Source organism: Mauremys mutica, chromosome 4 (assembly GCF_020497125.1).
Source record: "Mauremys mutica isolate MM-2020 ecotype Southern chromosome 4, ASM2049712v1, whole genome shotgun sequence".
Taxonomy (NCBI): Eukaryota; Metazoa; Chordata; order Testudines; family Geoemydidae; genus Mauremys; species Mauremys mutica.
The window spans coordinates 139299407-139326220 of NC_059075.1; the positions used below are offsets into that span (position 1 = coordinate 139299407).

Genomic DNA, 26814 nt, shown 5'->3' on the forward strand with positions numbered 1-26814 from the left:
AGTTAATCCCTCTCTTGTCAGCATCGTCTCCCCAAGTGGATCCTAGCAGTGTCCTCCTCCATGCATGCACAGCCAGAGAATTACTGAGAAGTTTTGCTAACAGTTTATTTCATCCTGTTTCTGTGAAACAGGAAATGTGGCAACCGCTTATGGTTAATCGCTTCTGTTTTTTTCTTCAACCAGAATTGCAGGAGCTTTGCAAAATAGGAGCTCAGGGCAGATTCATGAAGAGCGGTAAAAGGTTTGCAGACCCAGGGCTAGACTTCATAGGACTCTTAACAAATGACTCTGTTATGATAGTTATTTTACTGCCACTGTTTCTCCATCCGGACAATGGGTCTTTGCCTAGTTGCATTTCAGTCCTTGCTCCCACCCACCTGCAGTATGTGTCTTTTTTACTGTAAAAATTGTCGCATTTCCTAACTGGCAATCCTGATCTGACTTGGCTAGTGGGCTGCAGGTCCAGTTTGTCTCCATCCTTCACTGACAGCTGTCACTTGTGGGGCACCCAGCTCCATTCTGTGCAGCACCTGCCACACACTCGTGCAAAGATTTGTTAGCAGCCTTCACTCAGGTTTAACTTAGAGCGAAATATGGCCTGAGAGCTGTTGATGCCCTCTTATCCCCTAGGGAAACCTCTCCTTGTAGAGAAGCTGCATCTGCTTCGGCCATCTCCCTTCCTGGAAACAAAAACAATTGCTCAAGATAATAAGGAGGCTTTCGCTAGATCCTGTGTGGGATCCCATGACATGCTTACCTCTGCTTGGTGAGCAGTGAATCTCCCTGGGCTTCGGCGTTCAGATGGAAAGAATGAATTAAGTCCTGTAGCATTGGTTTAGTGGTTCTCTTTGCGGATCCATCCCTAAATTGCTGTATGATCTTGAGCAAGTCATTGCATTTCTCTGACTCCATTTTCCCATCTGTAAAACAGGTATACTACTTCCCTCCCTTTTCCCTGGGATGCTGGGGGGTTTAAGCTCTGGTGTTTTGAGATTCTTGGATGACAGGTGATGTAGAGGTGCAAAATGTAGCATTCTAACTCCTTTTCTCTCCTGGGAAGAGGCCCATTGGATGCTTTTGGGCACTTGGATGGAGACGGAGACCATCTCGCAGCACTATGTGGAATGCAGAGGAAGGGATACGTCTGTCTCTGTAATGCATCCTTCAAACACCATGACACGTTGATTGTTATCCAGAACTGACACTGGGCCAAAGTAGTCCTTGATGCAACTCCACTGATGCTGGTAGATTTACACCAGGGATAGATTTTGGTTCACGGTGCCCAGCACCTGTCTCTGAGAGGTTAAGGGAAGAAGCCTTTGAACTTCCCAGTTCTTTATATATCACCCTGGGTCCTCTCCCCTTGTATCTTGGCTATTAATAGCTGTGTAAATAAAATAGGATGGGGCACTTGCTTTGGGAGATGTCGCGTCCAGAAGGGCTGCCACAGGTGTCTGACCGCTCTTTGGCATGCAGGGAAATCCCTTGACAGGGCAGCCTTGTGCTAGAGATGGACCTGAAACCAAAAACGGGCCCCAGACACACCCAGACTGCAGGAATGCTTAAGATCCAACCCCATGGGTTGCAGCTCGAGTCCCCTTGGGGCTGACTCTGTGACTCAGTGGTGATCATCTCGGCTCTGGAGGATAACCTGATTGATGGACTAGTTGCTGGTTATGCGGATTCTTGTTCCTTAATAACAACTGGCCTCTCCATCCAGAGATCCATGTGCTTTACAAAGATGAGTGGGTGTTGTGATCCCTGTTTTGCAGAGGGGGAAGCCGAGGGAGTGGAAGTGACGTGCCCGGGTACCCAGCAGGCCAGGGGTAGAGCCAGGAATGGAATGCAGCTGGGAATATTGCCCCTCTGACTAAGCTGTGGCTCTCCCCACGGATTGCTGGAGAGTCCTCCATGAAGCATGTCTTGGGGCACTGGGAAATCAGATGCTCATGGCTGCAAAAAGTAATTTAAGCCAATTTTGGGAAATCTGATTATTCCAGTGGGGAACGCCATTTCCTCTATCCTACCAGCCCTATGTCTTATAGTGGCACCATCAAGATGAGGGGTTTCTGATTGTTAACTATTCTTTATTGTACTTAGGATCTGTCTGGAATTATTTTAACAGCTTACTCTCCTTTGCGATTAGGGACAATGATTATATCATCTTAATCTGTTGAATTTTTCTTCTTTTGCTCTTAGGGAAATGTCCCCAAACGGATCCATTTTCTCCCACATCCTCTTTATTAGAAATAATAAATTCTTTTCTTGTGCACATCTCGTGGCTTGCTACTCTATTGCTTAGTCTGTATTGGTCATATGTCGAGTGGTTTGTTGCTTTTTCTAGATTAGGTGTGCATTGCTTTTTAAAATCAGTTTCCTGGTGTGAATGCTCCCTGGAAAGAGAACTTTAAAACATCCTTTCCGTGAATATTTGAGCATATGATCTGAAAATTGACATTCTCAGAGCACTGGTGCCTGTAGAATTCAATAGCATAAATGTTCCCAGATTAGCAAAGGGAGCTGAACAGTGCCAAAGAGACTGGATTTAAAAATTCATATGAATATCCATTGATTTATTGTTGGAGTATTTGCCCAGCTCCCATCTTTAATATTGCAATGCAGTGTCCCTTTGAAATCTGAGCTGCAGTAATTAGAATGGTTCTTACATTTCAAGCCCACTTAAATGCTGGTATCATGGAAACAGCAACTTCTGTGGTTTGCAGCACATCTGATGTCTAATTCGGCGGGGAACAATATCTTGATAGTCTCTGGAGCCTATATTTGAGTTTGCCTTGTGTAGTTTTTGAACAGCAGGATGCCAGTTTAGTTTAAGGTCTGGTAACTGAAAATTGTGTCAGTTTCTTTTAAACCACAGCACAAAATGTGCTGCTGTCTGAGAAGTGTTTTAAGCACATGGTCGGCTCTTAACTACATTCAGGGTTATGGCAAGTGACTTGTGTTGGCTGACAGTTCTGTTTCCAAAAAAACTTTGTTACTTTCCAGGCACCTTAAATTACTTGTTAGCGATGGAAGCAGTTTAACCATCTGTCCCTAAACATTGGGGGCTTCATAAGAGCAAATTAATTCCACACCAGATGCAAAATGATTTGTAAAATAACCTCCCGAGAGAGCAGCAAGGCTGTTAAAACCCATATTGGTTAAGTCGTCATGCAAGGGTTCTTTTTTAATTAAAGTCGTACGTGTAAGAGGGAAGAAACAAACTATGATTTGGCCACTTCCTGTGTCTTTCTTAAATGGTTAAAATTATGACAGGAAGGAGTTTGAAGCCATGTGTGATTTGCTGCACCAAGAATGGAGAGAGTTCAAGAAAATTAATTAAAAAACGGTCCTGATGTCCATGCAGCAGCCAACTGTTGAAATCCATCATTGAGAGAGAGAGAGAGAGTTAGTTTTTCCTTATGCAAGACAAACCACTGCCTGGGTATTTTGATGTGGACACAGCAGCGAAATGAGGACAGATGCATGGATGGATGTTAAGCTGCAGGCCGCAACTTTTACTAAATTTAAATAAAGGGGGGGAGCAATACCTGCCCGTCACCCATACTCCCTTATCCCAGGCATTTAATTGGTTCCAGTGCAGGAGTAACAGGGCTCCTACTGTAAAACCCATACCTTGGAGTATGCTCTCATCAGCCTACTCCCCCACTCCCACCCCGGACTCGACTACCCACCCTCCACCCCAGGAGGACAGAGGCTGCAGAGGGGCGGTGACCTCATCCCATGAGGGCCACAAGGCCTCACCCCATCTCATGAATCCCAGGTTTTTTACCTCCGGGAACCATTCATTTAATCCTTTTAACCACATTGGAAACCGGCTGCAAGTTGCGAGGAATGAACAAGTCAACCAAGATACTAAATGCATTCCTGGCTAACCAGCTGTGGCTTGACGGTGCTGCAAGGAAAGTGGAAAAACTCCCCAATCCTCTGCCAATTGGCCCATGGGAGAAAAAGTTCCTCCTTCTCTCTCTCACGCACACACACGATTGGCTAGACCTGCAGCATCTGTCAGGCCAGGTTCCCCTTACTAGTTCAGGGTGGGTAGGTGGGGCGGCTGGAACGGGGCCAAAATAGGCTCCAAATGGCCCCTGCTCCAGAGTAAGTCCTGGAAGTTAAGGAATGCTAGCCAGGCTGCGCCTCTCCCAGCCCCCTCAACTGGCTGGAGATTCCAGCGGGGAGTTGAGAGTGGGGGGAGCTGTATGATGTCCCTCAGTGAGTGTCTCCTTCCCTCGCTGCTGGGGCTGTCCCCTTTGACCGCTGGCCCCATCAAGTTCTCCCACCTCTTGAGGCAGATGGGTGGCATGTTACATCCATTTAAAAATGTAAATCTAGAAATGAGCAGAAGGCTCCTTCATGATGCATTTTGGGGTTGTCATATGCTTGGTCTTAAGGCCAGGCATTCGGACTTCTTTTGAGTCATTTAATAAGAGATCTGTCACTTAAAGATGTGTCATTGCTGGTGGTCAGTTATCCACAGTGACACCCGTGTCTTCTGTCCTTTCCCTTTGCTTAAAGAGGATGTAGAGACAAATCAGGGAGGAAGTGGTAAACGGCAAACTTGTGAAGTTTAGGTAGATTTGGAGGGAGGGGACTGAATTAGGACCCATTTTCCATTAACAGAATCTAGTTCAATCATCTCTGTAATCCTTGGTAGAGAACAGGAGCCAGTTAATAAATGAATAGCGTAGATACTGAAGCAAATGATTCAAGAGAGCCTTTGTGCAGATCATGATTAAGATGCCTCAGACTGAGCTGGGAGAGGGGACTGGACCAACAGGATTGGTGTGTGCGGCTATCCCAGGCTGGAATAGCAGGAGGTAGAGCTTTGGGAGCGAGGGGAACTGGAAAAGCAGATCTGGATTGAGCTGCATGGGGAGAGTTGTGGGGGCGGGAACAGAAGTGGAGTTGGAAGGTGTCCTGCAGGATAGGATGGCACTGTGTTGGCAGAGCTGCATGGGGATTCAGGGATGGAATAGCAGAGGTTCTGCAGGTGAGGCTAGAGGTGCATTGGCAGTTCTTGGCGATCTAGAACCAATGTCATCAGCTGCTTGCTTTCAGGATTATCAGAAACTAATTTAAATCGTTTAAAATAAATTGGAGGAAACCGTTCACAAATGAAAACAATGCAATGGATGAAATACAAGGATTTGGGCATGCAATTAGCCACCTTCTGCTAAAATGTTCCAAGGGATATGATTTGGCTGATGTTAATGAACAAGTTGCCAGTCTTTCTCACTTGGGGTCCAATTGCAGTATTCCCGTGTCAGCTCCAGTATGCTCCATAATTAATGCCTGCCTTGTGCCTGCTGATACACTGGTGACAGCTGTCTCCCTGGTGCTCGCCACATTACTGGAGACTCTATGCTTCCTCCATGGAAACCAAATGGCATCATTATCACAGACTTATTCAAGGGGCTCTTAACTGCCGGCATGTGTAATTTTCTCATTTGAGAACTTCACAACAAAGGAGTGACCTGCCTTAACAGGAAGAGGCAAATTACAAAGATCAAGAGACTGATGTAGCCAATCTGTCTGTTGGCTTATGCCCATATCTGCCTGGAATAATGTGTGATCTAGCAGCTGGTGGAAGGGACTTAGGCCTTGTCTACATGGGAGGGTTTTTGTATGTTTGCATCTATGCATGGGGCTTTTTGGATAACCTAAGGTGTGAAATTAAACCAAAATAGTTATTCCACTGTAGCCTCCTGTGTGGACACTCTTACAGCAGAATAAACTGTGTCTACATGGTGTGTTATACCAGTATAACTGTTAAAAATTTCCCATGTAGACATGACTTCAGTCAGTTCAGCAAAAAAAAATAAAATACAATTGCTTTATCGTGATTAGACTTTTATAGGGAGTTAATTAGATTGACCTGAGTTACTCAACCTAATATCAGACCTTTAAATTCTAGTCTAGACATGGCCAGAGAGTCCTGGCTCAGAGACCGACTTGCCATGTGATAATGGGCAAGTCATGGGTTAGCAGTCTGAGCGAGACCAGGAGTGAATAATAGAGTTAATGATTGGTGGTATCCCCAGAATACAGAAGACTTCACTCTTCAGGGTTCTCAGTAAAAACTCCAACTGATGGCTGAATAGGCTGAATCTTCCACTAGCACAAAATTCACCAGGAGGGAGTTAATAGAATTTGGGAAACCATGGGTGGAAAAAGAAATAAGTCACCTAGTGCAGAACTCTATCAGTATTGCTGTTAAATATATTGGTTAAGATTTTCAAACAGTCCAGGGGATTTAGGCACACAACTTCTATTAATTTTAATTGAAGCTGGGTCTAAATCCCCATGACTGCTTTGAAAATCTCAGTCCTTAACGTGTCTGCCTAAGGGCCCTGATTCAGCAAAGCACATGGGCTTAATGGGACTTAAGGAGGCACATAAAGTTAAGCACGTTCTTAAGTCGTTTGCTGACTTGTGACCTTAAATAGGTTTGTTGTGGTAAATGTTCATCCTTGTGATACATGGATACAACATGAACCCAAGAGAAAGGGACAGAAAGCAGAAGGCTAAGTAGGCTGTCAGACAGGTTAACTGTACAGACTTCTCCCATCAGGTTATTACGTGGGATTCTTGTTGAATGGGGCATTCATTGATCTGAGGGGCTCATTGGAAGTGTTTTGGTCCTTACCTGACTGACCTCTCCACCATTCACCAGTAAGGTTTGGGGAATTTTATTTGGAAACCTTACGGATAAAACCGGCCCAGGGATCGTCGTCATCCCATGTGGGAATTGTGTTGACCTGGTGTCTCAAGAATGTAACTAAGATCCTTAGGCTGATTCTCTGCTCTTTTTTAAAGAAACAATATCGCTCCTGGCTAATGATATATTATACACAGCTTGCTGATTCTGTGTCTCATGTTCCAGGACTGGAGTGATCTTTTAATAACAGGTCACTGCCTTGACGACAGAGCTTTCATCTTGCAATTTGCTGGTTTTGTTGCTTTTGTGGAGTGGCAGGAACATGGGGGCTGCATTATTTGTGGGCTACGTTGTGTTTGATTTTAAGTTCATGCTTACACAGCATAAAAGGAGATTGGGGGAAATGCAGCACGTACGTTCGCCATAATAGCTCAAGCTTTTCCATCCAGTGGTCTGGGTATATGAAAATCGTTCCTTCCTAGGCAACATCGAGGATTGCCTGAATGTGTTGAGATTTTGTTTAGGCCAGGATGGCTGCATCTACACTAGGAGAAAGGTGGGGCACTGAGAGTACCCCCTACTGGTTACCCTCAGTACCACATGGGTTAATGTACGTGGAGACTGGTGGGAGGGATGGTGCTACTCTGAGAGTAACCCAAACCATGCAGCCGCAGCCATTCAAATGCAAGCCTAAACTTCCTTCATGTCCTGGTCCCTTCTGCGTGAGAAGGTCATGCAGCCATGCACAGCTGTCAGAACAAGGAGTGATGTGCACGCACACGTTCCAGAATCTGCTGGTTATCCTGACTTGGCATTTATAACCCCTTTTGACATGCTGCAGGAGGGATACTTTTGAAAGTCCCTGAATTCCTGCGCAGAAAAATGTTCTTTCTGTAGGGCAGGTGGCATCTTAAAGCTCCAGGACTGTGCTTTACCATTCGGTTCCAATTAATCTAATTAGTACGAGTGGATTTCAGCTCTCCCTCTTCATTTGGGAATTGTCCCACAGGTAGGGTGAGGTGTTGAAGGGCTTACACCCAGGAGTCTTAGGGCAGTTCAAAGGAGCAGTGAGCTGAAATGGCATTATTCTGGCCTGCTCTGTAACGCCCAGTGAACGTAACCATACGCAAAGAAACCCAGTTTATCCCACAGAGCTTTTATGTGGAGGCTACGGGTCTCATTTTAGGCCTACCAGCCTTGATTTGTATATCCCTTAGTTTTAACTGAGAGTTTTAAGCATTAACTTTAGTCAGTCAACATAAAAAATGGGAATCCTGCTAGTGATCTCAGGCAGCATCTATCTGAAATGTATTTATGGCCCTGCTTCTGGGGAAGGTGGTGTTTTATGACAAAGGCAGCAGTGCACTGTAGTGTGAAATGCCACTCGCTGAGACTATTCCAAGACGCACATGAATTTGTTTATAGTACACAGGGACTCTGGACTCTAGAGTCACTGTTCTTTAAAGGAGACTTTATCCTTTGGCTCTCAGCCAAATTGAAGAGAGTCTCTACAAATGCTTCTGGCTGATCATAGAATTAAAGATCAGAAGGGACCATTATGATCATCTAGTCTGACCTCCTGCAAGATGCAGGCCACATAAGCCGATCCACCCACTCCTTAAGCAAGTGACCCCTGCCCCATGCTTCGGAGGAAGGCGAAAAACCTCCAGGGCCACTGCCAATCTACCCTGGAGGAAAATTCCTTCCCGACCCCAAATATGGCGGTCAGCTGAACCCCGAGCATGCGGGCAAGACTCTCCAGCCATACCCTCTGGAAAAAGGCTAACAATATCCTATCATTGATCCATTGTACTAATTACCAGTGTGGCACTTAATTGACCTATTGACTAAGCCCGTTATCCTATCATACCCCAAAATGAAGAGGGAGTTGCAGTTGGAGCACATGAATAACATTAGTTAGTTTTTTCATTAACTACAATTAATTTTTAGTTAGGGACAAAGGTATTGCCATGCCGATCAGACCAGTGCTAGAGAGGAAAGCTGGGCTGAGATTCAGGAGGTTTGGGTGCAAGTCCTGGCTTTGCAACCGATTTCCTGTGCGACCTTGGGCAAGTCACATCTTCTGTTTTGTGCCTCAGATCCCTATCTTTTAACCAGGAGATAATAATCCTTCTCTGCCTTATAGGGATGTTGGCAGAATAAATCCATTAGTGGATGTGATGGGCTCAAAGGTTACAATGGTATGTAGTCTGGTCCTGACACAACGCCTGTTGTCTGAATCTTTCACTTCACTTCATTGAGACATGGATTGGGCCCTGAGTGAGTACCTACCATTGTCGCCTCTGAGCCACTTACATCCACTAATGGTATAGATATATTCCTGGTCCACCATTTTGGGTACCCTGCCTCCAGCTGTGACCAACTTTCGATGCTTAGGAAACAGGCAAAACCTCCCTATAAGGAGGCTGCTTTCAATTGGCCAATACCATGCACAAGGCTAGGAGGGGGATTTCTTCCTGACCTCTGCAGTGTGTTAACATTATGCATTGAAGCATGAGAGTTGGTCACATGGATTGCTACATATGATATGGCTATAAAATTATCCAGCCCTTTCTTTTAAAAAATGCCGCTACAGTATCTGACTATCTGATCTCCCATTGTCATTGGTACAAACGGCTAAAAAGAAGCAATGTTGGGTTTTTTGGGGTTTTTTTGCATCATAGCCCAATGTTGAGAGGCTTTGAATAGCAGAAAGCATCTTTTAGAATATAACTGCTTGTCTGCAGGATGGAAATGAGCACCATGATTTTGGCATGAGGATTCTGAGTTTCCTGTAATTAGGAGGATGGCTTCAGGACAGGTGTTAGATTAAGTACCATACGCTAAAATCTGTTTTCACTCCAAACCTCTTTTGAGATAGACCCTGGGATCCTTAAAAGGGTGTGTGTGTCAAGATCCAGTTTGCCGTCAGCTCAGCACTGTCCCTTCAGTGGGTTATTTCCCCATAAGGAAACATAGATGGAAGCTGCCATGCCTTGCTGCACAGACAGTGAAGATGCAGCTTTGTGCAGCATCCATTTTCCCAATAGATTTTTCTCTACCCACCTGTGGATTTTAATTCATTTCAGGGTCGCACAAACCCTTTTGTTTCCATCCTCCTATGACAGGGCCCGTTAATTTTATAAGGGACTGTGATTTGCTCTGAATGTGAGCGACTTCCTTTTTGGATGTAGCTGCTGTGTTTTCCCTCCACTGTTTCCAGACTCGGAGGGATGCTGATGCTTTCCAGATCTCCCAAAAGGGCCGATGTGCCTTTCATTTGCCTAGAGCTCTTAGCCACGGCCCTGGAGTTCTCTGCCCTTGGTTTCAAAGGATGTGGCTGAAATCTGTCAGTCTTGCTCCTGGGGCGGGGCGGGGAGTGCTGGCAGAGCAGGACAGCTGGAGGCACGTTGCAGGCAGAGGCTAGATGCTAGTGTGGTGCTTCCAGGGGGTGCTGTGGGAAAGCACACACCAGCAGCAGCCACTACAGGTATAAGCAATGCTCCGACCAAATGTTACCATCTGGATGTGTGGGATGTCATGGCCAGATGCAGCCTCGCTAGCGCCCAGGTCTTTCACTCCTCCCCAGCTCCCTGGAGGGCCAGCCAAGCGTGTGCCATGAGCAAGGGGAAGGGACCTTTGGGTGGGGAACAGCGTTTGGGATAAACCCTACAGTAACACACCAGGCTGTGCTGTGGAGGGAAAGCAGCACCCAGTTTCAGGTTTCCAAGGTCTTAAAGAAACTCAGGGAAGCATCAGAAACTTAAATCATGAAAAATTGCATACTTGCATCCTTCAGAGGGCACTGCTGGCTTTTTCCCCAATGATCCTGTCAGGGTGAGTTTATCTCTAGCTGGTTCATTTTCTCCTGGTAACTCACCCCCTTAATTTTCTCAGAGGCTCCCCCCCACAATCAATCATTTAATGCCCAGCCTTGGAGAGACGCTTTCCAAAGCAGGGGGAATGAGTCCTGATAGCGAGGTGGGGGATTAACGACAGCTGGAGCCCAGGCAAGCATTTGATATAGAAAGATTAACACTCTCCTTTGCTGTGAGGCCAACAAAAAACTTTGACACAGTTAGGCTGCCGGTGTGCTGAAACCACTGCCATTCTACTGACCGGACTCTCGTTTCTGTGTAGCCCCCCTCTCGGCTGTGGGTTTACACAGGGAGCATAGCCGGCGGGGGGCAGGGGGGATGAGCCTTTTCAAGGTGCTTCCTGCCTCCTTACCTGGAGCCCTGGCAGCATGTGTGCAGTGGGTGCGTATAGGAGGGCTGGGAGATTCTAAGGGCCTTTCCTCATCCGCAGTGTGATCCTCTCCTCTTCTCTGCACTCCCACCAAACTGATCTGAGGCCCCAGGACATGCAGAGAGAGGTCCTGAGATGTTTCTGGGGAGGATGTGGTACCCTGTTGTGTGACCTGCTTCCATGAATTAGAAATAAGCGGCAGCAATGCCCTGGATGTGCCTGTCGAGCTGAATTGACTTACCGCGGCCCAGAGGATGTTTCATTACCGTGCTGCTTTTTCAGTCTGTGGGCACTGGCAAGTCAGGCCGCTGTGATTCATCAGTAACATCTTCAAAGTCAGTACAAGGAGCCAGGAATAGACCATTCCCTGGACCTCTCCAAACACATCCACTGACCTTGCTGCGAAGCTGATGCAGACTCCGATAACGCTCTCTCTCCCCCCCAGCCCCGGCTTGGTCAGAGACTAGGCTGTAATCTGGGGCTGAGGGAGTGTTGGTGCATCTCCTTGTCCTGGAAATGGCCTGCCCTGAGTGAGCCCTGCGTTCATTGCTGTCTCCATTCCTTTCCGCGCCTCTTTATGGTATGGATCCATGGGAGCACAAAGACCCGCCTGCATGGAGTCACTTGTGGGATCGGAGTCCTGAGTCGATAAAGGAAGCACTTAGAACCAGCACTGTTCTGTTTCCTCCTTGGAGGACATTAGGGCCACTGTCCTAGAATCCACAGGGACTCCTGTGATCACCCAGTCTGACCTGCAATCCTCAGCCCATAGACCTTCCCCAGGATTATTCCTGTCTCAACTAGAGCAGATCTTCTTCCAAAACATTTTCTGTGATCACAGCTTAACCGCATTGAACCAGAAGCATGAACAACCACGTGTATCTGGCTCCGGCATCTGCTCCAGCTTAGCCCAGTCAGGTCTGCCAGCACCATCACATGCCAATGCTTTTCCTGGAACTCTCTCTGGAGAGTGATTTCATGGGACCAGTCTTGCCAGCTCGCTTTAGGTTCCCCCAAATATCAGAGCATTTGTGGTTGTCAGTTAATTGCTGTTTAATCCCTGGGTTCTCCTAAATCTGCCTAAAGTTTGCAGTTCATAGACCATTCTAATTGAATTATATGTAAACTCTTTGACAGCAAGAGAAGACTAGGCTTTTAATGAATTTCTAGGCTGCAACAGATTTCCAATTCCAGTGAGCGGGGTCTGATTTTTTCACCTGAATTTTCACACACAAGAAAATACCTGGGTCATTTCCTTCCCTCTTGCATGTAAACCTGTGGAAGGGGAGGATTTATTTTTCCCTGATGCTGTTTCCTGCCAAAGAGGAGGTGCTGTGCCAGGGGATAGAACCCATGGTAGTTGAAGGACACAGGGGAAGTTGCTCCAAACCTCGCAGAACCTGTTGTATGGGGAGGCAGCATCCTGACTCCTGCACACCTCCCAAAAGCACTTAGTTGTCTCCCATACTGACATTGACCCTTGCTTCGCACCATCCTCCTCATCCCTCCGATGGGATTCATAGGGCACAGAAGCAGGCTTCATGCTGCTCCTAGAACCCTGGATTCTGGTGGAATCAGGACCCATATAGAAACTTTCCTGTGGCGGCTCCTCTCCCTGCCTGCCAAGCTCGGTGGCAGGAGCACTGCAGAGGAGCAGGTGGCAACAGGAAAACCCCCAGATTCTCCCTTCTTCCCATAATGGAGTTAGCTGATTTTTACACACTCTATGGTCAAGATCCTCAGCTGGTGTAAATCAGCATCACTGCGTTGACTTAAACGGAGCTACATCGAGCTGAGGATCTGGCTCCATATATTGGGTCTAGAAGTAGCTGGCAGCGCCCCCTTGAATCTAAGCTCCCTTCAGATACATCCATGGCCCGAGTTTCAAAGATGCTGTGGTTCCTGCTGAGATCACTGGGAGCTGTGGGTGCTAAGCACTCCTGTGCAAATAGGCTATCATGGCTTTTAATGAGCCTCCTTAATAAGCTCCTCATGGCAGGTGTATCCAGAAGTATTTCTTGCCTTTTTGCTTAAATGCTCTCAATGCCCAGTTATGTTTTTCGTTAGCTCCCCAGAGCTGTCTCTGTCTGTGATGGGACTTGATTACTGGTGTTTTTCCGATTGTCTCTAATGACTAATGAATACGTTTACATAGAAGACCTGCGTGTGAACCCCTCCTACGCACTGCATCTGACTGTAATTTAGCCTCCCAAAAGGAAATTCACCAAACCTATGAAAGGGAGAGAAGAACCCTTGTCCCTCTGTTTCCCCCACGCACAGAGAGCTGAGTGACTTCCAAGACAGGCTGTGAATGCCTTGATTGGATTACTGGGGACTTTGGGCGGGCACGTGTTATGGATTAGCCATGCAGATTGCTCGCTATTTATGTGGAGTTATCACATTTTAGCTTTGAAGTAATTACAAACTCCTCCGAAGCTGCTTGGAGGAAGAACCAAATGTAGATTTAACTGCAAATTCTGCCTGGATGAACCTGCTGTCAGCAGCATCCTGGCTATTCTGCACGGGGGTGGGGGGGAATGCTAGCAGAGCCATGAAAAATAGTCAGTGGCTCCCCGTTGCTGTGAGGGGGAGACAAATATTTTGCCGCTGCAAATGGATGAAGTGGTACCTTCCACTGAGGCAGCAATGGCTAGTAGAGTGGCCTAAAGCCGGGGATACTGCAGCTGACTCCATGTGATCTCTGGCAAATCTCCCTCCGTTTTACAGATAGGGAAGCTATGCTAGTTACTCCCTTCGTAGGGGGTGAGGTGAAGCTCACTGCCGGTGTTCTAAGCACACTCAGATCCTTCTGTGACTGGTGTTTATAGAAGGGGGAAAGTACCCTTACTTCCCCATACAAAATGGCAGGGAGCAATCAGCTGGCTACAGGATGTTGTTCTTTTGTTCCAGTCATGCTCAACAAAGATGCCCAAGTTCCCAGGGAGTTTGGACTTTGTGCGTTTCATTAATTGCACATGCGCTTATTGCAAGCACTGGGGACGCTGCCCACAAATTGCCAGAATAAATGCAACTCCCTCGGGTCTCCTGTGTTGCCTGCTGGCTCAAAGGTCTGTTCCATGGCGAAAACGTTCCCCATCCTTGGTGAGATTTTTATTTTGTTCCGCTTGTTTCCCAGCCCCTCCTTTGATCCCTCCATGAAACTCTACAACCTTTGCTGCTTGCAGTGCGTGAATGTCTTTCTACACTGCTGTGGGAAGTGGCTCAGGAAAGCCATTCTTTCTTTTTCCTTGCCATCAGCAGCACTTATCCCAGAAATATTCCTCTCGGGGACTGCCAGAGACCAAGACTGCAAGGAGCAAACATGAGACGCCCACTGAATGGAACACCCATTGCTATGCAGATGCTGCAGGCTGCTGGCATGTGGCGGATGGAGATGTTGTACAGATGAAGCGTGTGGTGCAGCAGCATCCAAGACCCTGAGAGAGCAAAAGCCTTTTGTGGCTTGTCTGTTCCTTTACCTCCCCATTGGCCTTCCCATTGATCAGCCTGTAGGAGCCATTGTCTGCTAGTCATTAAACCACCCAGAGCACTTTGGGTCAATACCTCACTGAAGAACTCATTGGAATTATAACAGCCATCTGCCTGTCATTATTGACTGCTCAAATCTAAGACCCTCCTGCATCATAGACCCATGTGGCATTTCTCAGCTTTCCAGAAGAGACAACTTAGAGCTTTAAGCATCAGGTTGGAAATCATCTAGATTCCTTGGAATCATATGTTTGAATTTCAGCAGGGTTAAAAAACAAAAACCCAAACCCCTTCTGAGAAAATTCCATGCAGGTTTAATGAAGTGTCCTCTGAGCAAAACTCTCTAAACCCTCTTCACTCGACAGGGAAATTAAGAAAGCCACGAAACTTTCCATGAAAATGGTGCTGGGGGTGCTAAGAGGTGGCCTGTGAGTCTTTGGCCAAACTTTTCCCCTTTCTACACTATTGTGGAGGGGGCTGGTTCACTGTGTGTGTCCTTTTCCAAAAGTAGTTGCATGGCTGAGGCGTCTCATATAAACATTAAGAATGTTTCTTAATAATGAAGAAGTCGCTCCACACACCTCTGAAGTGCAGCTGCCAGTGGATGGAAGGTGAGCAGACAACTGATGGAGGTTGTAGTCATCAGGTGGCTCTTGCTTAAATTGTAAGCTCTTCGGGGAAGGGACTAGTTTTTTGTTCTCCTGTGCACAGTGGCTTAGAGGCCCAAATCGCCCATACAAATAATAGCAATAAATGGCATTATCTTCGCCATCATTCTTATTGTAAACTCTCAGGATCAGGGATTATGTCTGTCTGTGAGCTTATCTGTATATCCTGGCAAAGGCAGGCCATGAAGGGCATACCATTTGCAGCATACCATTCGTATGGTGCTCCTGGCTGCAAAGTGACGTACACACCGAAGGTTTTCACCATTGTTTATTTCTCGTTTCAGAATGTAACAAAAACAGCAGCAGAAGAAAAACCCAAAGCTCCCACTACCCAGGAGATCGAACAGATAATCAATAGTTACAATGCCAAGGTTACAAATTGCTTCGTGATGAAGCTGGTATGTATTTTGTTCATCTGTCTGCATTACTTCAGGCACTAAGGGCAGGCTTTTAATTCTGGCTTCAGAGGTGACTAGGCCTTGCGCTGAGCCTTTGCACAGGGGTGAAGTTCACCCGACATGGATAGCTTCAAAACCTTTGATTCATCTGCCAAACAGCAGCAGGAAATCAGGTCCTACTGCGAGGAGAACACACCGACAGAGGGTATAAGTGCATAGAAGACACAACTGCATTTGTAAACGGCAGATCATCAGATGATGTGGTAACTGCATCAGTTACCAGTACAGGGACTGCTTGCCTTGCATTTGAACGGCAGTCTGACAAATGAATTCTGAGTATAGCATTCGGATTAACCTGTTTGAGCAGTTGTCTTCTCCTGAAACTCTTAAGGCTACAGACTGACCTGAATCAAAAACTTGGGTCTAAACAGCACCAGCCCTGGTGAGGGAGGGGCAGCATTTGAACCTGGATTTTAACTTTGACTGTCCAAGGCTGCTGTTATGCAAATAGGAGAAAAGCGTAAGCGCTGTGGGGCAGAGCCTGTGTAGATGCAGCATCTAGCCGAAAGGGTCCCAATTGCTGACTGGTGTGTCAGGGCGCTACTGTACTGCTAATTGATGGGAGTATGAAACATGCTGGGTAAAAAAATTCAGAAGCATTTAAGTGCCTTGGAAGCCTAATTCACTTAATGAGACTTGAGCTCCTACATCATAAAAGTGTGTTTGAAATTTGTACCCACTGGATAAGACCTCAGTAGAGCAAAGCACTTGAGTCTAGTCTTAAGCAACTTGCTGACTTTTCAGTAGCCACTATGTACATTGAATTAGATGCTTCTCGGCTTCTGCCTTGGAGACAAGTGTCAACGGTTGAAAGAAAAATCCACCATCCTGCCAGGCTCCCTTGGTGGAGTCTAGGAGAGGCTAAATACTGTGGCACGGAGACTGAGCTCGTTGCTTAGCCCTGCTGGTGAGATGTGGCTGAGATAAGGAGGAAAACTTGCATTGCCGGTGTCTGTGCTGTCCAGGCCTGATCCAAAAGCCCACTATACTGGTGGAAAGATTCCTGTTAATGTCAGTGGGCTTTGAATCAGGCCTGGTCTGTCCTACAGATAACACAGAGCTTCAGTCTTGAGGGCTGTCACTCATTTCAGCACCTAAAGTGCTTATTCACCAGCCTTATTTGTACCCGGGTCCGCTTGGCGTGAGCCACCACACAGTTCAGACGATGGTTCTATTCTTTTTTTTCCCCCAGTGGGGAAATTTTCAGAGTAATTTCAATGTCCAGCAAGTGATTTGCCACACATAGATCGGGCTGTATTGTTCTTGCTTGGAAGAGTCATGATAACTAGAAAGCTGCATCACTGCAGTTCAGCAACTGTCACACAGCCTATTTGGTGACATCGAGCCCTTGGGGAAACAGATGTGCCGTTCTGTTCCTCCACGGGCAAACTTTTAAACAAAGTTCTGGAACCCTAGTAATTTGCTTACAGTTCCAGCCATTGATTGCAGCCTTGTTTACTGCTTGGAAAAACCAACCATGTAAACCAAGCCCTGTTGGTAAGTCTTGGGAGGCCAAGGGAATGGCTGTGTTCACAAAGGAGATTTAACAAAAGGAGCAAATTTCACAAGTTCTTATAGATCAGAGCGAAGGAGGTTTTAAAAACAGAAGAAATGGAGATTTTACAATTTCAGAAAACAGAGTTCAGTTGTTTATGGTTTTTCCGGTAGCTTGTCAGTTTGTGAAAACAAGCCCCAAGTTGTCTTTAAACAGACATCACTTACGACTGAAGTAAACAAAAACTACTGCAGGAGTCCCTGACGGTAGCCAGGGAGTCATCAAAGGGATCTTTTTCCATCTCGTAACTTTTGTGATCCATGAATTAATGTTGGAGTAGCCTAGGTTCCAAATGAGTTATTCTTGGATCATTTTCTTTTAAGGCAAATGGGCTATCTTTGGCCTGGAACCTGTGCAGTCTTGGGACTCTGTAGCAACTCACTTCAGCTCCAGCTGACAGCTGTGAAGCAGCACCTGAGCAATCAGTTCCAGAGGTTCTCATCTTTTAGAGTTTGTTACAGCCTGGCACCCATGGTGTTGTCCATGCTTAACCAGGGTTAGATTTCTCATATAGTCTGTGTAAAGGGCCTTAATCTCCAGATTTGGCCCAGGATGGTGAAAATCTCATGAAATTTCCATCATTTAAGATGGAGAGCTGCAAGATTTCAACTATTTGGAGCTAAAACCTTATGAAAACAGCCAGCATATCCAGCTCAACCCCCGGAAACCCTAGTTCAGATGCTTTATATGTTCACTCCAAGCCCATCTCCAGTTAAAGGAGACAGAAGTGTAATTGCAGGCACAAATGGTATTTGTCAGTTAGTTTCCATAACCCTTCTCTGTAGCAAGAACAGTTTACATAGGATGAGACAGCAAAGGGGTGGGGAAGAATCCTAGGGCATTATTGAATAGTAAGGAACAGGAAGAATTCTGTAGTGACTAACCCTAAATTGCTAGTTCCTTTTACATTATTAATAGGAAAGTTTCAAGCACTACAGGAAGTCAGCCCACCATGTCGACTGCTGGGTTAAGTACTGCAAAAAGCCCTTCCGCTGGGGGTGGGGGAGGAGAAGGGGGAATACTGGCAGTAGCTGAAAACCTGTCTTGCCCTATGAGCGCCCATTGAAACTTGACTTTAGTTATCTCCTCTGCCTTAGAATGAGGATGGCACTTACACGGGCTTCATTAAAGTGCACTTGAAACTGCGCCGGCCTGTGACGGTGCCAGCAGGGATTCGGCCGCAGTCTATCTATGATGCCCTCAAGGAGGTGAACCTGGCTGATATGACGGAAAAGAGAACTTCCTTCTACTTGCCGCTGGATGCAGTCAAGCAGCTGCACATCAGCAGCACGACCACAGTCAGCGAGGTGATCCAGGGGCTGCTCAAGAAGTTCATGGTGGTGGACAACCCTCAGAAGTTTGCACTTTTCAAGGAGATGCAGAGAGATGGGCAAGGTGAGTTCGAACTCTGCCGAGCAACCAGTCCCATGGGGGCTCAGTGCAGAGAGGGGGATTCCCAGATGCTTCCCCTCTCTGCCACAGTTGGTAAGATTGTAATTTGCGTTACAGTAGAGGTGTTAACTGAGCCGTGCTGTGCAAGGTGCTGCATATACAGACAGCCCCTGCCCCAAAGACTGACAAAGGGAGGATAGTCTTACAGATGGGGAACTGAGGACCAGAAAGATCAAGTGACTTGACCAAGCTCACAGAGGGAGTCAGTGGCAGACCTGGGAAATGAACCTAACTCTGTGGAGTCCCAGTCCCTAAACCATAAAGCCATCTTTCCTCTCATTCATAAGTGTCATTCCTAATAGCAGAGCTGTCAGAGGCAGCACTTCCCCAAGGGAAGATCTGCTTTGCTGTGTGGTGGTCGTACCAATGCCTTCATCAGGGAAGAGTCGTAATAGCCAACCCGTGTATATGTGGCCTTCCACCACACTGATCCTGACTTCTTGTGGTCATTAAGGATCAAATGTCACTTGTTGCAGGAGTTAGGGGTTGCCTGGCCCAAATCCAATTTAGATAATCAAATATGCCTAACTAATTCCCCTGGCAATTGTTGGATAATTGGCTCCCTGCCCTAAGCTGTGTGGAGCATTTCTGTGACCAGCTACACCCTTGCCACCTTGCAGCAGGGGCTGCGTAGAGTGGGTACATAATCTTTCTTGCTGTGGTGCGTTCAGGGTGAAAGGAGCTATATGGAGATTACAGGACAGACACTTTGCAGCCTCACAGGTGTTGGGAGGATGAATACATTGAAGATGGTAAAGTGCTCAGATATTACAGAGAAGGAGACTATTTAGGAACCTAAGGAATGTTTAATTACTGTTCTGCAGCATACTAAATCCCTGGGCAATGTTGGCCTTCCCTCTGTGTAGTAAAAATATCACCCTACTGCCTTATTCTGCTTCAGGGCCAGCCCCCGTTGGCTAAGGCAGGAGTTGTAGTTTCATTGTTATACAAGTAATGTTCACTGGTGCATACACAAGATCTAATTTCCAGCACCACAAGTAGCTCCGGCTTAAGTTACAGGGTCTTGGGTCACAGCAGAGATGCCAACATGGCCACCTTTGCGTAATGCAAGTTGTAACAGAAGCTGGGAGATGCAGCTTACTGGCTGGCATGGGGGCCTGGGTGTATCTAGCTTGTGAGCCCCCTATAGACTGAGCCAAACTGAGTTGTTGCCATAGGTGGAGACAACTCCTAGTGAAGTCGACGGAAGTTAGTCGTTTATAACACGATCCTTTCAGTTCAGTTATAGCAGACCGCTTCGTGCTTTAAAAATATCACGTACTAAATTTTGATACTGTGGAGGCACAAAACCGTCTCAGGATGACTCAGCCCTTTGAGATGGACACCCACCTGCATGGAATTCAGTCTTTCCCACGTGGTCCTGTCTGCTGTGCGTGAATAGCAGAGAGCCCATGGCTCTTTTCCAAACAGTGTATATACCCTAGTGGCCCTGGCCAGAATTTCCCCTCTCCTCATTTATTTAGCTTCTGTGTATCAACACTGATCTTTGACAGTGCCTCATCTTTGGTACTTGAAAAATAGTATTGGCATTCTACTTGACTCATAGACTTCTGGAGTTTTAACCTTAGGAGAATCATCATTGCCCACTCACCCTTATAAACAAGATGTGCATTAAAAATGTATTTATAAATTGGCACAGAGTGCAGCTGCTCTGAACGGACTTGTCTGGCTTTCTCTTTTCCTCTACTCCCATGGTTGTCATCTGCCTCTCCCCTGTCCAACTCCCACTACCCTAACCTGTCCCCCCTACCCCCACCCCAAAAAAATCCACCCCCCGCGATCCACCAGAAGCACTATCACAGGAAGCTGAACTACTTTGGCACTATGAACTGTCATGGCAAAACAGTGTAGGAGATGGTGGGTGGGAATTTCAAAACCATTGAGGGAGTTGGGTGCCCTGTTCCCACTGAAATTCCAGGGGATTTAGGTGTATTGCTGCCCCTTGGTCTGTTAGAATCTCCCACCCACCCACAAGGGGGGCTAAACAGCACAGTTTCAAGGTGGGACAGATTGGAAGGTGGATTTGGGGTGGGGGCCAACTCAATGAATTTATGTACATCACACTAAGCAACTTCCAGTCTACCTGGGCCTGGTTGTGTTGGCCAGTGGGGTGGGCTCTTCCCTGCTGATAATTTGTGTTTATATAGATCCTTTCACTGAAGGGTCTCACAGCCCTTGGGCCAAGACTTTCTAAAGTGGGTGCACAACATTAAATTTCTAAATCCTAATGTAGGAACCTAAACAAGTGGCTTGATGTTTTTCAAAAGGGCTGAGCCCTCTGCAGCTCCTGTTGATGTTGATAGGAACTGCAGGCTCTTCAGTCCTTTGGAAAAGGAGGCCACATGCCTAGGCACCTAAATAGGGCTTTTGGGGGCCTCACTTCAGACACCCAGTGCTGAGTGTGTTGCCCATGAAGAGTGTTAATTAAGCCTCACAGCACATTCAGCTTGAAGTGGGGTGGGGGCACCTGACACCAGTACAGCTAACATGGATGTGTGACCAGATTCAGCTGCGCCGGTGAAGTCTGTTCCTGGCAGGTGTCTGTCTATATCTACACTGATTCTAATGTCCTGAACCTTTACTCAGCCTCACATAGCTAATCAGCAGCAGACATAATATCTAGATATTGCAACGGTCAATCATTTGCTTTAACCACTAGTCTGCGCAGCCTTACCCTTAAACACCTTTGCTGGAGATGGTATGTCCTGTAGTGACTATAAAATCCAGCTCAAGCTGCCTTAGAACCTATGCTGTGTTTGCTCAATAACTTCTTGAGCATCTTCCTGCCTTTGATCCTAAGAATCTCTCTTTTCCTCCCTGCAGTTCTCTTCCAGAAGCTCTCTCTCACCGAATACCCCTTGTATCTCCGGCTGCTGGCTGGCCCTGACACAGATGTTCTCAGTTTTGTGCTGAAGGAAAATGAAACGGGGGAAGTTGAGGTATGTCTGGGAGTCTTTCCTTTGGCTCTCACACCAATGTAATTGCTTTACAAAAACACGTGGCCTTGTTAAACAAACCTGTGAGACTCACCTGCAGGAGAAACACAACTTTATTTATTTGTCCAGGGGACAAGAGGGAGCAAGTTTACTTTCCTTGTGTTACGGTTTGATCATCCAAAACCCTGAATTAGACACCAACCTTCCACTTAAGAATATTAAAGCATCTCAAAGGATTCCTTGAGCTTAGCCTGTATTTTTCAGAACTTTTTAGCTAATCAGTTTAATGCAGAAAACTTTGTTTTTAAAAACCTGGTCTGTAAAAAAATGCTGTGGCCTGTTTGATGTTTTTAGACCATAATCCATTTGTGTGTGTTTGTTTATAGAACTAAGCAATGCAGTTCTACAGTTAATCCTTAGAGAAGATTAGCTAAATGGAGCCATAGCTAATCCACTGATTTTAAAACTGAGGCCAGCGCTATGCTGTATAATAAATCCACAGGCTCCTACGGCTTCATATGCCACACAGTATGGCAATGTAGAACTTCAGATAGATAGTCCTGAGGTTTAGCTAAACACTATCTATCACCTGTGCTGAAGATGAATCTGTCAGCTGCTAAGGAGTACAGGGAATTGACACACAGTCAAGTAGTTCAGATTCTAACCACTAGAGAGCACTCCTGCTCAAAGGAGAGATCAAAAAAGCAGGATTAAGTGTATCAAAATTCCAAAATTATGGCCCAGATGTCAGTATTTCTCAGAGATACTGCCTGAGATGCGTTACTAGTAATATCGCTGAGTAGAAGCTAGCCTCTCAGAGCTTTAACATTAAGGGGCTTCCGTCCCAGCATATCTAACAATCTTTTGTTGATTTCTCAATAAATTTAAAGTAATCCAAGTAGAACTATCCCTGCTGGATACAACATTGCTTGCTGGGGAGTTCAGACCCCCACCCTTCGTGACAGAAAGCACAAGTGATTGCATTAGCTTCTGCATGCCACAGCTCAGTTAATTGTCTGTTTTTTCAGTCCCTTGGGAAACTGTTTTGTGGAGCCAAGTATGCAGTGGAAAATTTTAAGTCCACCCAGGCTAAGGTCAGGTTTTGCTTTGGGATCATAGTCCCAGATGGCTCAAACTTAGGCTTGTGTGTTGGATTATAGAGTGCGGACTCCATCTCAGAGCATTAAGCTGGGACATGTACATATCTGACCGCTAAGTGGGAAATTGTTCTCCTAGCCTATGACAAATTGTGTTTTTGAAAACTTTACTATACTGACTTGGCCCAAAAAGTCTACCTCAAATTTTCTAACCAAACCCACTCCCCAACCTCCCTGCTTTAGGTCAATGGACACGTTTCAATTTTTTATGAAACAAAACATCTTGTACAGTACTCATTTACATTTCTAAATAGTCATTGCAAATTGGAATTTTTCACTTTGTCTTAACTGCCCCTTTGCCACAGTTTTTTTGGTTTTGATGAATCAGCATTTTTTATTTAAAATGTTTGGTTTGAAAAATTCCTGACCCACTCTATCAGGGGAAAGATACTTGCGGTGTCTAGTTGCAAGGCCAGTTAACTAGATCTTTCTGTATATAGAAATCTAACTAACTGACCTTGCTAGGGAGCATGTGTCTTTTCCTCTGATTTTCAAGATGAGCACTCAGCTGCACAGTACACCACCACAGTGTGTATGTTACAGGCAAGCAGAGGTAGTATTCTGTCTGCTCATCTCACGTCTGTTTTTGCTTTCTTTGCAGTGGGATGCATTCTCTATCCCAGAGCTACAAAATTTCTTAATGATACTGGACAGAGAGGAAAAAGACAAAATTCAGCAAGTACAAAAGAAGTACAGCAAGTTTAAACAAAGACTGGAGGAGACTTTGAAAGAAGCAGGAGGAAAACCTGGATAACCAAACACAAAGCATGTATAGTACCAGACTAAACTAGATATTTTTTAAAAGAAGAGACTTCTCAGGACACCTCCGATTTGTCTGACCCTTTCTCCCTGTTCCTCTGTCTGAGGAATGATGCACCCCACAAAGAGACAAGCATTGCATTTCTTTTCCCTCAGACATTATCGCTGGATCACAGCCAGTCAGTAAAGAATGGAAAGCCTCGATTTAAATCTGCAGGCCCTCGATAAACCAAATAGAGCTGCTGCGTAGCTTTCAGTTGTTGCATTGAGTCACCAAGCAGGGAAACTTCACGGCAACAGCTGAATGTTAAATAGGAATATCTACTGGGTAATTGTGTTGGGCAGGATAGGACTGCATTTCTTTCACCCTCCTCCTGCCACCTTGCCTGTTGGCTTTGTTTTAAGATGCGGCGGCTGCCTTGTGTGTGGTTGTTGTGTTGTGTAGTTCCGTCATTTCATAAGTTAGGTGGCGCCACAGGAAGCAACGGGTTGGTTGCACCAGCTCATGTGCATGTTGCAGCTGTCGTTGGTGCCAAAACAGATTGTTGCACAATTCTAAGATATCTACTGAAACATAAAAAGTCAGATGCCAAGAAGGCTCCAAGTCCACCGTAGTCTTTCCGGTAGGTTTTACTGGGATTTTAGATTACCTTTTTTTAAAAAATTCCCTAGAATGAAGGTTAAGTTGGATGAGAGTGAAATTAGGATTGTTTGGTCAGCCAGGCTCTGCCTGGGAGCAAATGTTCCCTACTGCTGAGTGTGGCTATTCTGTGTATTGCCAGTTTCCTACTCAGGGGACCAATGTTTTACAGATTTACTCTTTTTACATGCAAGATGGTTGAGGTGGGAACAGGGATGATGGTTTAGTTTGTGCTCCAGTTTTGAAGGGTTCTAATCTCCAGCCATGCAGAGGAACAGCAACTGCCCAGCCTTCTGCAGCTTGTCTCCCATTACCTTCTCACCTCCTGTCCTTGCACCCTCACCAACCACCCACAGAGCCTCCCCATCCTCCCACTGTCTTCCTTCTGCACGTAGACAAGAGGCTGCTAGGTTCCCTATATAACTACCAGCCTGCCACGTGTGGTGCTTAGAGCTTGGAGAATGCAACAAGAATGTCCTTACTCACCATTCTCTCTCAGAGCAACAGCTTAGCCTTTTACAGATAGATATTGTTGCAGTTGGAGACAACACAGTTACTGCTATTAATCCAGTCCTAGCTCCTGGTTACACACACCTCCATGTGGCTGGTGTAAGGTTCCCCATGTTAAGGACTCCAACTTAAAAATTATACTTCTATCTGGAAAGCTTTAAGGTGTTACTTTAAACAGGTTATTTTTCCAGCGTTTCCTCTTAATGCATTGGATTATGCACTTTGCATGTAGTCGGTTTCACTCTTTCCCTTATCTGTATAGATCCTTCGCACAGCAACAAAGGGATGTGTGAAAAGGAAGGAAACCCGATGGTAAAGCCATGAAAAGGGGTAGGTGCAGCTGGAACACCTGAAATGACTTTAAACTGACTACCTGAGTTGAAAGCATCCCTTGAAACTTGTTATATGGCGAAATAATTCCACTTCAGAGGTCCGGGTCCACTCGATGCAAAGTGATGACAGAAGGCAATTTTAAGAGTCTCAGATTTACCTCAGTGCCTTTTTTTAAGTGTAAAATCTTTACTGTAAAGCTAATGAGGATCCTTGGTTGGGAAGGGCTTTTCTGCAAGGCCTCAGTCACTTTCCCTCTGCCTGTTCTCTGAAGTACTATAAGTATGAAGCTGATTTTGTGGGGGGAGGAGGAAGGAATTGTCAGTCCCCCCCCCCCCCCAAGGTGACTATATGCTTGTTTTTGTTTGTTTCCAGTTTTAAACAGGAGAAAGTGACTGCACCGCTTAGCAAGCCCGCCACCATGTAGAGACGCCACTTTGTGTCACAGCTGGTAGCTTACGTTTTAGCTAGTAGCATAGACAGGCTTGATAATAGGGCTGCAGGGCAGGGAAAGGCACCTAGCTGTACTGTATTCCTTCCCCAGGTGACCTTTAACAACCATGAGGTAGCAGCGCAGGCTTTGTGGGTGTTTGCCCACTTGTAAAAATGGGGAGAATACTTACTGACCTCACAGTGTACTTGTGAAGTCAGTAAGTAGCACTTAGTGCTTCAGCCCTTGAAAGCACTATGTACAAATATTGACTGAGCAGAAAGAAGCACACTGTAAAATGTCATTGGTTCTGAGAAGCAAGATCCAGCTTGTTTTTAATTTCATCTCATCTTGCTGGCTAGAAGTTTTATGGGTGTTTTTACTGATTTTTTTTTCCAGTGACCATCCCACACTCTGGACCCCTAGCATGTCTTTAACGTTTTGTAGAAGGCATGGCTTCTTATGCAATTATGGTGAATGCTGCTGAAAACCTCCTGCAAAGAGGGAGGGCTGTTTTTGTTGGCTATGGGGCATTTAAAGAGAAAAACCTTGAAATTCTGATGCAAAGCACAGTCAAGTGACCTGTGCCAAAGGCACAAGCTTTAGACATTAGCAAAGGCCCCCTTCCTTCAGATGCGCAAAATACTGCTGGCAGTGCCTTTGGTTAGTATTGTGTTGCCTAGTGTATGTGTGAAATTTTTTTGTCAGCTGTACAACCTGTAAAAACTATGTATAGAATGGAATAGTAAAGCTTCTGTGGCACAGTGAAATGCATTTTTGCAATGCTGTAATTTATTTTTACTACTCCCTCTTAATTCTGTGGTATTTTTAAGTCACTCAGCTTTTATGAAAGTTCTGCAACTTGGTTCAGATGCAAACAGTGTAAGAGAGAGAGAATAAAAGAGTCAATGATAAAGAGGAATTGTGTCTGTTCCATTTAAAGTTGTCTGGTGCCCTCGTGTGGTGTTCAGTGTTTAAAGGGGATCTGAGTGTAAGGTCATTAGTGTTTATAAAACACATTAACTTCAATAAGGGAAAAGCTTTAGTCAGCAGTTTATAAAAGACTGTATGACACTCATTGCAAGAGCAGAGCCTTAAATAAACAGTCCCCTTTTGTATTTACACCAGATTCTTCAATTAGTTGCAGGAGTGGGGTCTAATGTGGTTTATTGCACTGTTAAAGCTCAATAAAGGGGAGGAGAAAACCTAGTTTATTTTTCACAGCTAGTGTGTGGTATTAATAATCCCTGGAAAGATTCATTTCAAAGGGATGCTGACAACTGAAAATATTTGTTTTTAAAACTACAAGAGGTATAAATTCTAGGCCATGATGTGCTGGAATAGGCTTTGTTTAGTTGTTAGACTGCTTTCATTAACCAAAAAGAAGCATAGTAACATATGCAATCATGCAAATTCAGCATGTTAACGATTAGCTTACAAGCTAGCAATCTGGTGACGCATTGGAATGCTTTAGTAAAATATCTG

General features: G+C 45.7%; 1 protein-coding gene across 3 annotated transcripts in view; it reads left to right on the forward strand.

Moving 5' to 3' along the window:
• Positions 1–26248, forward strand: part of RASSF5 (Ras association domain family member 5) — a 114617-nt gene extending 88369 nt beyond the window's left edge. For all 3 annotated transcript variants that reach the window (XM_045012836.1, XM_045012835.1, XM_045012838.1), the window contains 4 exons: positions 15366–15479; positions 18192–18489; positions 21391–21506; positions 23262–26248. In XM_045012836.1, the coding sequence (XP_044868771.1) occupies positions 15366–15479; positions 18192–18489; positions 21391–21506; positions 23262–23414 (681 nt within the window). In that variant the 3' untranslated portion in view covers positions 23415–26248. The remainder of the gene's footprint in view (positions 1–15365; positions 15480–18191; positions 18490–21390; positions 21507–23261) is intronic.
• Positions 26249–26814: the final 566 nt, after the last annotated feature.